Source organism: Danio aesculapii, chromosome 1 (genome assembly GCF_903798145.1).
Source record: "Danio aesculapii chromosome 1, fDanAes4.1, whole genome shotgun sequence".
NCBI classification, from domain to species: Eukaryota; Metazoa; Chordata; class Actinopteri; order Cypriniformes; family Danionidae; genus Danio; species Danio aesculapii.
In genome coordinates, this window is record NC_079435.1 from 51,745,097 (window position 1) to 51,759,991 (window position 14,895).

At 35.0% G+C, this 14,895-nt stretch overlaps 1 protein-coding gene across 1 annotated transcript in view; it reads left to right on the plus strand.

The window, feature by feature from the left end:
* The first annotated feature begins 6,448 nt into the window (after positions 1–6,448).
* gaa2 (alpha glucosidase 2) overlaps positions 6,449–14,895 on the plus strand; it is a 28,006-nt gene continuing 19,559 nt past the window's right edge. The window contains exons 1-5 of the mRNA XM_056462492.1: positions 6,449–6,589; positions 8,889–9,509; positions 11,710–11,855; positions 13,570–13,735; positions 14,462–14,558. Coding sequence (XP_056318467.1) covers positions 8,898–9,509; positions 11,710–11,855; positions 13,570–13,735; positions 14,462–14,558 — 1,021 coding nt within the window. The 5' untranslated portion in view covers positions 6,449–6,589; positions 8,889–8,897. The remainder of the gene's footprint in view (positions 6,590–8,888; positions 9,510–11,709; positions 11,856–13,569; positions 13,736–14,461; positions 14,559–14,895) is intronic.

Consider the following 14,895-nt stretch of genomic DNA (forward strand, 5'->3'; position numbering starts at 1 on the left):
CATTCCGCTGTGGCAACCCCAGATTAATAAAGGGACTAAGCCGAATAGAAAATGAATGAATAAATGAATTTTGATATTTAATTATTTATTTAATATTTAATTTTTTAAGTACTATTTAAAGGATGAGAAAATTTTGGATGAAATTTTGGATGAAATATCCCTTTAATTCACATCCTTAGCACAGAGTTTATTTTTTATACTTAGGACTAAGGAACTGTTCAAACCTTACTAAGTAAAAGCAAACAGCGCTAATAATATTATTTAAGAGTAATATCTAAGATATTTATTTATTTATTTAAAAATGTATTATTTAATGGTATTATTTAAGATAAACTCAAACACGTTTAGAACAAGTGGAAGTTGAGTAAATATTGAGAGATTTACAATTTTTAAACAAACTATCCCTTTAATTCACATCCTAAGAGGTTATTTCTTAAACTGTTCAAACCCCAGTAAGTAAACACAAACAACACTAATAAAGATATTATTTAAGAGTAATATTTAAGATATTTATTTAATTATTTGTTTAATATTTAATTATTTAAGAGTACTATTAGGCTAAGAGAAACTCAAATATGTTTAGAACAAGTGTAGTAAATGATGAGAAAATTAACATTTTTTAACAAACTACCCCATTAATTCACAGCCTTAGTGCTAAGTATAAAATAACCTCTAAGGAACTGTACAAACCACAGTAAGTAAAAGCAAACAGAGCTAATAAAGATATGATTTAAGAGTCAGCCAGCATCCAGGCCTCCTTCATAATCTCCATTGTTCTGTCTGCTAATGTTGTACACACACGCACACAGTTGGTCACCGATCGGACAGCTGCTTCCCAGTGGGAATAATCAGTTTGACCTTGGGCGATGGTGGTTGCAGTGCTGAGACATGGGCATTTACAGCATCGGGCACTGAGCTGGAAAAATGCTATCCAGCCCAAGACAAAAAAATATGCTCATACAGCAAGATCCACTCTATAAGAGATGATAGAAAAGCTGCGTCTATCTCTATGTGTGTGCGTGTGTGTGTTAATACCAAAAGGCAAGGTAGGCCGTCTTTGAAACACATAATACGTTTGGGGTTTCTTATTAAGTTTTATTTTTTAAATTAGCTTGGTGTCACTGACAATCCAACGTGCCGATACACTCTTGACGCAGATTGCATAGAAAAAGAGTGCGTGTGTGTTCTTGCAAAGTAACCTCGAGTCACATTTATTCATTCTCTACCCAGGAATGAAATTAAACATTTATTCATTAAAGTCACTGTCAGTCTGGCAGAAAAAAAATAACTTTCTGGAGCTCTAAACACGCACGACATGGCATTGAGTGAAAAGTGGATGAGTGAAGGGGGAAATTAATTAACTGCAGTCGGAGAGTATTTCGTCCAGTTCCTTTTATTGGCTCGTATCATTTCAGATGGGTTTCTCTCTCTCTCTTTCTTTCTAATAACAGTTTGAGATATGTTTGTGCAACTGTCTTAAACCTTAAAGCCAATGTGTTTGACTGGCCAGCTTTACTGTATATTTTCTATTGTAAATATTTCTGATTTCAACCCTGTTACACTCACCGGCCACTTTACTAGGTACCGAGTTGGAGCCCCTTTTACTTTCAGAACTGCCTTAATACTTTGTGGCATAGATTCAACAAGGTAGTGGAAATTCCTCATATATTTTGGTCCATATTGACATGATGCATCATACAGTTGGTGCAGATTTGTCGGCTGCACATCCATGATGCGAATCTCCCATTCCACCACATCCCAAAAGGTGCTCTATTGGATTGAGATCTGGTGACTGTAGAGGCCATTTGAGTACAGTGAACTTATTGTCAAGTTCAAGAAACTGGTCTGAGATGATTCACGCTTAATGACATGGTGCGTTATCCTGTTGGAAGTAGCCATCAGAAGATGGTCACACTGGTCATAAAGGGATGAACATGGTCAGCAACAATACTCAGGTAGGCTGTGGCGTTGACACGATGCTCAATTGGTACTAATGGGCCCAAAGTGTGCCAAGAAAATATCCCCCACACCATTACACCACCACCACCAGCCTGAACCATTGATACAAGGCAGGATGAATTCATGCTTTCATGTTGTTAATGCCAAATTTTCACCTGACCATCCGAATGTCGCAGTAGCCTCTTCTGCTGGTCTTCTGCTGCTGTAGCTCATCTGCCTCAACGTGAGAGATGCTCTTCTACATATCGCGGTTGTAACGATTGGTTATTTGAGTTATTGTTGCCTTTCTATCAGCTCTATCTCTTTTTCAGACCATTCTCTGTAAACCCTAGTGATGGTTGTGCGTGAAAATCCCAGTAGATCAGCAGTTTCTGAAATACTCAGACCAGCCCGTCTGGCACCAACAACCATGCCACGTTCAAAGTCACTTAAATCACCATTCTTACTCATTCTGATGCTCAGTTTGACCTGCCGCAGATCGTCTTTACCATGTATACATGCCTAAATGCATTGGGTTGCTGCCATGCGATTGGCTGATTAGAAATTTGCGTTAACGAACAGTTGAACAGGTGTACCTAATAAAGTGGCCGGTGAGTGCTGCTTGCTCAAACTACTTATTTTAAATTAATTTAAATCAACACAATTACTGTTTGTTTGTTTGTTTGTTTGTTTGTTTGTTTGTTTGTTTGTTTGTTTGTTTGTTTGTTTTGGGGGGGCACTTAGTTGTTTTATTTCCAATCCACTTATATTTCTAAAAACAATTATGCTAACTTAATTGATTTGTGTTGGGACAACATGAAGGAATTGTGTGGAACCCAGTGCGCTGAAACAAAATGATGTTTGCTGTTTGTTTAAACTACATATTTAAAATGAGCTGAAACAACACAATTCTTGAGTTTTGTAGAGGGGATGTTCAATCAACTTAAATGTGTAAAAACTAATAAGTTAACTTAATTCCTTCATGTTGTTCCAACACAAACTGATTTTGTGGAACCCACCATTTTTCACAGCGCATTTGACATGTAATGTCTTCTTTTTTAGGATATTTTTTAAAGCAGGTGCCCAAGGTTTTGCATTATACATTATACAGCGACGTTATACAGCAATATTATGACACCCTGTCATGTCAATTTTAATCTGGATATGAGAAATAACAATTGTTAGATAAAAACTCTTAGCAATTATAAGACTACACATTATGCTAGGAAGATGAGCTCTGTGGTTCTTTTTTTAATAAAAACAATGAACATATTCTCTGTAATTTTTAGTGAGGGATAGCTAAATCTGTTGTCTGTACCCTTTGTGTTAAATACACGAGCTGCACACTTTATCCAGAGATATTTAATTTATTCTCCTGCATGGAGGTTTTCTGAATTTCCATGTAAATTAGGGATGAGAACTCCACGTAATTCGTTTCACCTTTATTGTATAGCAGCAATAATAGGGCCTCATAGCACAGAGATTATCATCTAGCATTAGAGGTAATGCGTGGGCAAACAACGAGACCATATTCCAACAATTAGGAGGCTTGTGGTGCAAATCCGACTTTGAGATTTTCATTTCTCTTGTGGAATCACTTTTAGCGTGGGTGAACTTGTAATAAGGGGAAGATTATTGTGTCAAATCTTCTAATAACAACACACAGCTCAGAGCAAATCTCTTTAACATCGATAATTAATACAACAAAAGCGATCTATCATCTTTAGGAGATGTGTGGTGTGTGTGTAAATTCAGTTGAGGATCAGAATATTGACATTCATTCTGTTTTATTATACTTCACTCATGTAAGGGGATTCTTCCCAGCAAACAATTTTGTGTTTAAAAGACGTCTAATAGACATCTAAAAGTAGACAGCTTATCTTGGGCTGTCAGTGGAAATCGAATAGACATCTAAGAATAGCCCAAAACAGACAGGTTAGACAGACTTTATATGTGTAGTCATTCATTTCTGTTTATTTGATCACTAGTCTAGTTTTGGCCTATTCTTAGACGTCTATTAGATTTTCACTAACAGCCCAAATTTAGCCTTGTTTTATTCAAGACGACTATGTTTAGACATCTATTAGACATCTATTAGACATCTATTAAAAACAAAAAAAATGCTAGCTGGGTTCTGATTATTTGACCACTAGTCTAGTTTTTGGCTATTCTTTGATGTCTATTAGATTTTCACTGACAGCCCAAATTTAGCCTTGTTTTAGACTATGTTTAGACGTCTATTAGACATCTATTAGATATCTTTTTAAAACTAAAAATGCTTGCTGGGTTAATAATCAAGAGTGAAACCATATGCTACAGTTATCCAAGGATTTTATAAAACACCGGAAAAAAAAGCTTTCATTCATCCAATTAAAAACATTTAGGGTAATGGTTTCACATGTAAATTTCATCACTTGAGCCAATGAAAAATAAGTAATTTGCCTCAAACAATATTTTCTATCTCCATGAGAACAATTTTATATAACCTGGTACAAAGCATATTTGTCTTGTTAAAGAAAGTCAATTAATTTAAATTCTCTTTTTGTTCTAAACAAGAAGATTTAGCTTTAATCAAACCAACAATTCCTATAAAATGTTTATTCATCCAATTACAAAGAATTAGGATAATGGGTCATTCATTTAATTTTCGGCTTAGTCGCTTTATTAATCAGGGGTTGCCACAACGGAATGAACCTCCAACTTATCCAGCATATGTTTTACACAGTGGATGCCCTTCCAGTCGCAATCCAACTCTGGGAAACACCCATACACACTCATTTACACTCATACACTATGGCCAATTTAGTTTATTTAATTCACCTAAGGTGCATGTCTTTGGACTGTGGGGGAAAACCGGAACACCCGGAGGAAACCCACACGAACACATATGCTAACTCCACACAGAAATGCCAACTGACCCAGCCATGACTCAAACCAGTGACCTTCTTGCTTGGAGGCGACAGTGCTAACCACTGCCTGCCTACTCTTTGTTGAATCAAATTAAATTCAATCAGCAAACATCAAAGGCATTGAGAATCGACTGAATCAAATGATTCTTTTGACTTCACTTCTCATTTTCCAAGCCAGATGTGTCTGTAGTCTAGGCTAGGCCTGTGTGCAGATGCTTAATTTCTTTCACCGTCAATAATACACTGTTATATTGTATTGTATGACATTGGCTTATTTTATATTGGACAAAACAAAAGTTTGGATTTTTTTTGTTTTTGAAAAATATTAAACTGCTCACCAAGGCTGCGTTTAGGCCTATTTGAGCTGTAATTTTGTGAAATACTTGTATTTAATAAACTAATATTTCATTTGTTAATTATTTTTATTTATTTGTTATTTCCCACATAGCAAAATATCTCTGGCCCAGCTCTGGCCCACACAATCAGGTTTTGCTTGGCCCACATGCGAATTACGGTACATGACTGGACCAAGTCTGGCTTGGTAGAATTTTTTTCTTTATTTGAAAATAATAATATTGTTTTTTTAAACGTGGCTCAAGAAAGACCAAACTTACATGGCCCACATATTAGTTATTAACATCTGGGCCAAATACTACAGCCAGAATTCTTTGCTACCTGGGTTTATTATTTCCAAGTACTGGGTTGCAGCTGGAAGGGCATTCATTGTGTAAAACATATGCTGGATAAGTTGGCGGTTCATTCCACTGTGGTGACCCCTGATGAATAAAGGGACTAAGTCGAAGGAAAATGAATGAATGAATGTTATTTTATTAATTTAGGCCCAAATAATAAATAAATGCATTATTTATTTTCAGTGTCACATAATCTTTTTAAAATCTTCATAAGATGTTCGTTTGCGGCTCTAGAGTTAAGATGTTGAATATATAATATAGCCTCAGTGTTTTATAAGTTTTAGCCTATATGATAATTGATAATTGATAATTGATGTGGACAATTTTACTTTATTTTAATTTAACTTTAGTCCATTAGACTGAGTTGCCATCTGCTGGACAAAGGGCACATACACATATGAATACTACATTTTTAATTGTTTAAGCCATTATAATCGTTTATTTGCTTATATTATTTTATAATTTCAGTAATTTAACTTTCCAGTTTTATTTTGTTAATTTTTTTGAATATTTATGTTTTTCTATTTAGTTTTTAAGTTCCCAAATAATCTAAAAATCTAATAAACTAAATTGTTTCCAGACCAGTAGATGGCAGTAATGAAATAACAGGAGAGAAAGTAAACAAAGCAGAGAAGAAATCATTATTTTTAACCGGCTCTTTGCGAGGCTTCAATCGAATCGATTCGCAAATTGCTACAATCTACATAAAGAGTCAAAACTGAGATATGGGTGAGAAAACGCAATTTACATCACTTCACAACACGTAAACTTAAAAAAGCAAATCAACAAAAATTCCGCTGAAGCTTTTTTGTGCAAGGACCAGATTGAATTAGTGAACCGGTTCATTGGAATAATTCCTCTAAAAGAGCCGATTTGCTAGTGAATCAGATTCTTATCGCTACCGTAGGACACACACAACAACAGCAACTTCATAAGACATGAAACATCCGTAACATTTACCAGCGCGCTTGACCAGAGCATGTTTTCCGATGTAATGTAGCCTATTAGACATCAAAAGCATACATCTTATATATTTTGGCTGCATAAGAAGTAAGTATGCATTTAATCTGTTGTGTGTGCTGCTTGAATGATGTTTCATATGAGGCGCCTCGGTCTTGTTCATAATGTGCAACAGATATATCATGTTTGATGCAATGAAGTGCCTGGAAAATTATATGAAATGCGCCATTCATTAAAAATAAATAAGTGGAAAAATGACTAGCGTTAGCATATTTGCTTTAGCCACACAATGAGAAATGCATTTACATTGTAAATGCAAACATTTTTGTGCCTTTCTTTTGTGTCATGTAATGTTATCTGGCTTGGCACGGTCTTTTTTCTGAAGATTGTAAATTAAAATAATATTTTCATCAATATGTTCTGCAGAGATTTTGTGATTATTCTAATATTAGGATATTCATATACCGTGGTGCTTAGGAATCATTGTGTGTGTTTGTATGGATTGTGTTGTTAAAGTTATTTGTTGGACTCTGATCTCTGCATTATCTCAAAACTGAAATGAGATATGGCCTGTCAATCAAATACTCAGCTTCTCTGCTGTTACTGAACATTTGGGCTTTTGTCTTAAAAGTTGTGAGCACCCTACTTGGTCAACAGCTGTGCACAAGTAAAAAAAAAAAAAAAAAAAAAAGAGATCAGCATCTTGGCTATTTCACTCTTATAACACGTTTTATCATAAAAAAATGTTACTGTTTTTGCATGCTTGATTTTCCATTTTGGAAATAAGGAGCAAATAGCATGAATCTCTCCGCAGAAGAGGTACGGTATAAAATCTGATTTATTTTCTCTCCAATAGGCCTGCTTCCTCCAGTAGCCACTTCCCTTTGTAGTTCTTCCCCAGAGTTGCAGTTGAAAAAAGTTACTTAAGAAAGTGGCCGATTTTTAATGCTGTCACTGTGGTTTCTTGCAGAGACTGAGGAACTGCTGATTCTTGAAAAGATTTTCTCATTAAATAAATGATTTAATTATCATGTCTATAAATGATTTAAAAATGTTAACTTATACAGTATGCTAACTTCAGATATATAAATATAATCCCTGTTAGGTAGGACATTTCGGTATAGTACAACTCACAGTGTCAATATCTAAACAGGTTTTAATATCAAATGAAGACATGTACTGAATAACATCTTTTATTAAATTGTGGACACATCGACTCCGCAAAATGATCTTCCTAGTGTGAGGAACCCCCATCCTGAAAATTAAGAGAACCAAAAAAATAAATATTAAAAATGGATTCTAAAATATTACAAAAATTATTTATCACTGTAATAAGTTACGCTGAATTTATTTTTTACTACTTTATATACAGACATACTATATTCAACTATTCACATTTCTGTTTACTTATTTTAATAACATTTTATTATTCATTTGTTTAATTTGCTTCCATTATTCATTTTTTTATTCAATGAAATTATTTTAGATTCTTTATTTGACTCTTTGCTCATCATATCATAATCATATATTCTTTGCTATTATATTCATAAAAATAAATCATTCATGTCTAATTTTTATTAATGTGTTTGTCCCATTCTGTTGTGTTTTATTTATCTTAATAAAAATGTTAGTTTAGTAAATGAAATGTGTCAGCAAATAGTAAACAAATTAGTAAATATTAAGAATAACAAGAAATGCATGCATATATATATAAAATATATATAAATATATAATAAAAGAAGATACTGTTGGAGATGTGTAATCACGAAAATGTTGGAAATGGGTTATGTATACTCTGGAAGACAATGGTTACCCATTTCCAACATTTTTCAAAATCTGTTCTTTTGTATTGAAAATATCACACCACTTGAGGGTAATAAGCAAAAGAAGATATTTTGAAAAATGTTGGAAACTGGTTACCATTGTCTACCATAGCATGCTGTGGAAGTCAATGGCTATCCACTTCCAAAATTTTTCAAAATATCTTTTTTTGTATTCAAAATATCTTGCCTCTTGAGGGTAATAAACAGAATAAGATATTTTGCATACAATGGAAGTCAGTGGTTACCCATTTCCAACATATTTAACAATATCTTCTTGTCTTTGTAACAGTAAAAAGAAACTCATGAAGGTTTAAAACAAGTAAAGGATGAGTAAATGGTGGGTGTTGGGGTGAACAATCCCTAATACGTAATAAGAATACAGTTTTAGCGAACTCCTTTTATTATCTTGGTGAGAAACAGTTTTATTGATTCCTACGCAAAATACAGAATATAATGCAGTATCTCTGTACAGAATCACACTTTTAGAATCAGACCCAAACAAACTACTAAGGCATTGTGGTGAGACGACACAAAAAAACCACACCTTCTCTTATTTTTATCCGCAGGCATTTGAAATGGTGTCCTACAAGAGACTCACCCCCGAGGAGGTTCATTTCTCCGGAGCTGCATTATTGGATAATGACGAGTCGACAGACGCGGATCTAAAAGAGGGCGACCCAGAGCTGCCCCTGCTGCCCCAGAGCCCCCACTGTTCCATCACTGCCGCCCTGCTGACCCTCGGGGGGCTCATTGTTGTCCTCTCTGCCGTCTGGCTGCTCGGGACCATATTTTGGATCCACAATTCACCCTCCACAGAACCCCATACGCCCCCTTCACCCAAAAGGCAAAATGGGACAGGGCTGCAGCCAGAGTCCTGCTCTCAGGTGCCGGAAGGGTGGAGGTTTGACTGCTATCCTGAAAGAAATGTGGTGGTGACGGAGGAGATGTGCCATGCTAGAAACTGCTGCTTTATTCAGAGCTCGCGGGGCAACGTTTCTGGACCGAATGGAGTGCCGTGGTGTTTTTACACACCTGATTATCCGTCCTATGAGCTGATGTCTATTGTTGATACGGAGATGGGGAAGGTGGGAAAGCTGCTCAGGAATAAGAAGACGTACTATCCCAAAGACATTGATGCTCTGCAGCTGGAGGTGCTGTTTGAGGAGGACCACAGGCTGCGTGTGAAGGTCAGAGCGTTGTGCCTGGCTCTATGTGCTTGAGATAATCAGTTTTGGATAGAGTACTGAAAAATGTTACTCAAGTAAAAGTACCAATACCTGCTCAAAAATGTAGAGTAAAAGTATCTTGTAGATAGTACTCAAAGTATGAGTAAAAAGTAGCCCGTTTAAAAGAAAAGTGAGTATTACATTGTGAAAGTCTGATGCATTTACATGCAATTTGTGCACGTGTGTGAAAACGTAATATTCTGTAGTGCATTATACTACAGTCATTGTGTGCGATTATTTCGGACATCTTCATGGACACTTTTAATACTTTCATATGGTTTGCTGTATTTATAAAGCGTCCATGTCTTGAGGTTGTTCTGTATGATGCGATTTAGCTTCTATGTGCAATTTGATTGGGCATGAATCACAGGACTGATTGTTCTAATTTAGCCAATGCCCATAGAGAAGAAAACATAAAGCAGTGACTGCGGGTTGAAGGAGAATAGTAAAAGGACCAAACTGCACTAAAAATGTACTTAATGGAAAGTAAAAGTACACATTTTTAAAACTACTTAGTAAATTACAGTTCTTTTGGAAACACTACTCAGTTACAGTAATTTGAGTATTTGGGATTTGTTACTTTACACGACTGGAGATAATTCAGATGCAGAATAGTTTTTATGTATTGTGCACTGATGCATTCAAAAGTGAAAGGATCAGAAATATTATTATTTACTGTAGCCTTGTGTCATACACAATAATGGATAGTTTTATTGTAAATAAAGTACTTTCTAAAGTATGCTGAAACAATGCATTACTCACATTAAAGTTGTTTGAACATCTGATGTGTAACATAACATTACATTAGGTCTTATTAACAAAATAATTGCTGTATGTAATCAAAAATGAAAAATCTATTAAACAATTTTATATATATACTGTATATATATATATATATATATATATATATATATATATATATATATATATATATATATATATATATATATATGTATATGTATATATGTGTGTATATATATATATGTATATGTATATGTATATATGTGTGTATATATATATATATGTATATGTATATGTATATATGTGTGTATATATATATATATATATATATATATATATATATATATATATATATATATATATATATATATATATATATATATATATATATATATATATATATAAATGTAATTATTAAAATTTTTTAATTACTTCTAACTACTTATAAGAAATATAAATACTATAATAATATTTTTTCTGATGTTTGTTGTTTTTTAGCTCTTATTTTATTTATTTAATTATTTAATGAAAACATGTATCTTTTAATGTTTTAAAATGCAAAATTGTAGATTTATACTAATTTAAAATATAACTTTGTATTATTGATATTTTTAATAATTTAATAATAATTAATATCCTTTCAGGAGCTCAATTTATTTTTTTTAATAAATCAGTAAAAAAGAGAAAGTGAAATTATATTACAGTTAATTAAAGGGATTTTAATATATTTTAAAGTGTCGTTTGTTTATTTATTTATTGTCATGGTAAAGGAACATTTTTCAGCAGGCATTACTTCTGTTTTCAGTGTCATTTTAATATGTCGATTTACCGCTCTGTTTTATTGTTATTATTATATTATTACTATTATTAGTGAAGCTGAAAGGTTGTGCATAAGAACCTTTTGAAGTGCTGTATTTTCGTTACTGTGACACTTAATCAATTTAAAGGTTTCTTGCAATTATAAATATACTTAATTGGCTGAAATGTGACATTTCAAACAGATCTCAAAAGGAACATCCATTTTAACTGTGCATTAAAATTATAGTCACCAATTTCATTCATAAATTAATTTTCTTCGGCTTAGTACCTTATTAATCAGGGGTTGCCACAGTGGAATAAACCACCAACTATTCCTGCATATGTTTCACGCAGCGTATGCCCTTCCAGCCAAAACCCAGTACTGGAAAACACCCAACAGGCAACAACAGTGCTAAGCACTGAGCCATCGTGCCGTTCTATGACCAATTTCACTTCTTTTTTTTTTTTTTTTTTAAGTGTTTTGATTTTTATACATGTAGACAACAAAGTATAGAATTTTGATTAACAGTCTTAGCATGACAATAAATACCATCTTGAATCTTAATGTCAAAAAACATCTTCAGAATTTTTATTTTTCACAATATTCCTGTCTCTGATACAGATAACAGACCCGACTGAAAAGAGGTACGAGGTGCCTATAGATGTCCCTGTGGTTCATAAAAGAGCCTCAAACCCCTCCTACACTGTCGACTTCATCAAAGAGCCGTTTGGACTGATAGTCAAGAGAACGCAGACTGGAACTGTACTGTAAGTACCATTTACTTGCAGACACACAAGATTTTAGTTCTTGCAGTAAATCCTCTCATATGCTCTTTTTGGAAAAGCACTTTAAAGAGCCCCTATTATGGGTTTTTGAAAACGACCTTCCATGCAGTGTGTAACAAAGCTCTAAGTGAATGAAAACATCCAGCTGAGGTTTAAATCTAAAAGTGCAGCATGTTTAAAATTATTGATTCTTTAGCGAACTTTTTGACGCAGAGTCGAATAAACGAATCGAGTTGGGTTCGGATCTTTTTGTTTGATCGCATCGACGTCGATACGGTACATCACCAAATATGTACTTTCAGTGCCCATAAAATGTGCACGCGCTTTCCCTCGACACACTAACTGAGGCGCGGGGGATCACGGAACTGATCATGACGTAAAGATGACGATCACTGACAGATGGAGATTCGGCTGAGGGGAATAAAGGGCTAAAGTTAATTTTTACAACAACACCACAGTATAGCCAACATTGTGCTCTATTTGTTCCTGTCATTTTTCTGATTTTTGATACGATAAACTACGCTGCAGCATGGAATTTGCCAGCCGTTTGCTATTGAAGGAGTAGCAGAGACTATTATGTACTGTATGGGACTTTGTCAGTAACTTTTACAGTTCATATGGACCAGTTTCTTCTTCCTCTAGATCATGACATGTAAGTGTCATTAAAATTGTTGCCTCGTTTTGTGTAGTTTTCAAAATAATTAGTTTAATTATGTGTTATAAGTTGTAATCACACCGCGCGGCTTGTAATCACTTATCTGTCATAGATCAGTGCTTGTACTGTATCTCAGGTTAAATCTGTATGGGGCTGTTCACATATTGCATCCAAAACCACGTTAAAAACGTGACGTGTGCTTCTTCCTTTACCGATTTAAATGCGATTTCTGAACTAGTGATCCTCTGCTGTTTGTTGCTATGGCCACCATCATCTGTTCCTACACTTGCGGTTCATTTTCAAAATAGTTCAACTTTTGCCACTGTGTGGATTAATACTGAATGTGCGTCGTTGTTATTATTTGGGGTTAGGTTTAAGAGGAGAGCAATATGCTGGTCTGTATTTATTGCATTCCTGCATTGGGCTCTCACATACTCTCTGGCTGCTATTTAATAGCCATGGTGGGCATGTCTCTCTGTCTCGGGCTGAATGCAGTTGACCAATCGCAACAGACTGGGTCATCGGACCAATCATCGCAGATTAGCTTCGTGCTAAGGAGGGGTGTGGGACAAACGAATCGCTGAACAATTCATATGGCAGTCGTTGGGGTAATTAGGTAAAAATAAATGCATATTATTAGACAATGAAAGTGTTTTTTGACCTTGCGTGCATATCAGCATGTTGTTGGAGACCCCTAAAACCAAAATATGACCTTTTAATGCAAAATAGGGGCACTTTAACTATAAAGCATGTTCTTTTGTATCATGTTGGTTTTGATTCTGTGTGGAATTTATTTTATTCAGTTTAATTTTTGAAGAGTTTTTTAACCGTGTTGGTCTAAGTACAGTTTTATTCTGAAATCTTAATATAATCTGTCTCCAGTATACATTTTCTCGCCATGCAGATGGCCATAGAAGCTGGCATGGTGTAAAACTCATACAACAAACCATTTACTCGCATCTAACATAAATAATTTCAAGCCATTACCAGAAAATTCTCCATACTATGCCAGAAGTAACATGTACGTTTCTATGCTTTCAGGCTGAACACATCCATCGCTCCTCTGTTCTACGCGGATCAGTTCCTCCAGATGTCCTCATCTCTACCCACACGTTTCATCTACGGACTGGGTGAACATCGCTCCAACTTTCTGCATGATGTCCAGTGGAACACTCTCACTATGTGGGCTCGAGATGTTCCTCCAATGGTAACTTGACCTTTGTCTTTTGACCTAAAAAGTTACCAACTAAAAAGGGCCTTTCACAACTTTTTCATAGTTCCTAGAACTATTGGTGGAACTGGGAATGCTATTTGGTGAAATAAGTTAGCTTCTACCAAAGTCCCTTTAAGGCAAGTCATTTCACTCAGCAGCCATCTTTGAAACGCCTCTCAGGCAGTATGAACGGCAATCATCAAATTCTCTAATATTGCTTGCGAGGATTTCAAATTTCATACGAGGAATCACCAATAATATTAAACAACTTTAGTTTAATTTCTAAGCAATTGAATCACACAAAATCTGCAGAATCACACGTCTTGTCTGAGCCCCTCCCCCGGAGGATCGTCATTCTATATCGATCGACGATTCACTCCTGTACTAGAAGGCGGGGCTTCATTCGCCATACTGATCGTCATGATTTTCCCCATTCAAAACTATCTGAGTGACACGTCATGTGCATTCTATAGCCTTTGCTTCTACTTCATAGTTGGATCTAATCCAGCGTAGTAAGAAGTACTGTTAAAATGATTCATAAGGTTTATTATTCCTTTAAATTCAACACAATCTATTTGTTTTACAGTGTCCAATTATTGATTATAAAATTGACTTTGGAAAGACACACAAAATGCACTTGAATCAGTTTTGTGTGCAAGTATGCCCTTAATGGAATGTATTATACTTGCACTAAATGTTCTCTCTTCCCAAATCTTTCAGGAGCTCACCAACCTCTATGGTGTCCACCCTTTTTATCTTTCCATGGAATCTGATGGAAATGCACATGGATTTTTCATGCTCAACAGCAATGCAATGGGTGGGTTCATTATTACGTTTACATTCAGTCATTTAGCAGACGCTTTTGTCCAAAGCGATTTACTATTGAAGAGGCATTTAGTGATTCAACAACAAGAGGCAATACACAAGAAGTGCTTATCGTTAGCATTAGAGGAACTGTTTGTGCTCAGGAAATTAAATGCTAGAGTAAGGAGGGGGGAGTGTTTTGTTTTTTTGTAGAGAGAGAGAGAGAGAAAAGTATTTCTACGGGTGGTTTGTCAAACCCACGCACCTGTGTGAAGCACACTTCATAAATGCAAGTACTTTAGAAAGATATAAAGTGATTGTAAGAAAGTGCCTGGTGCAAAACTGGTGCA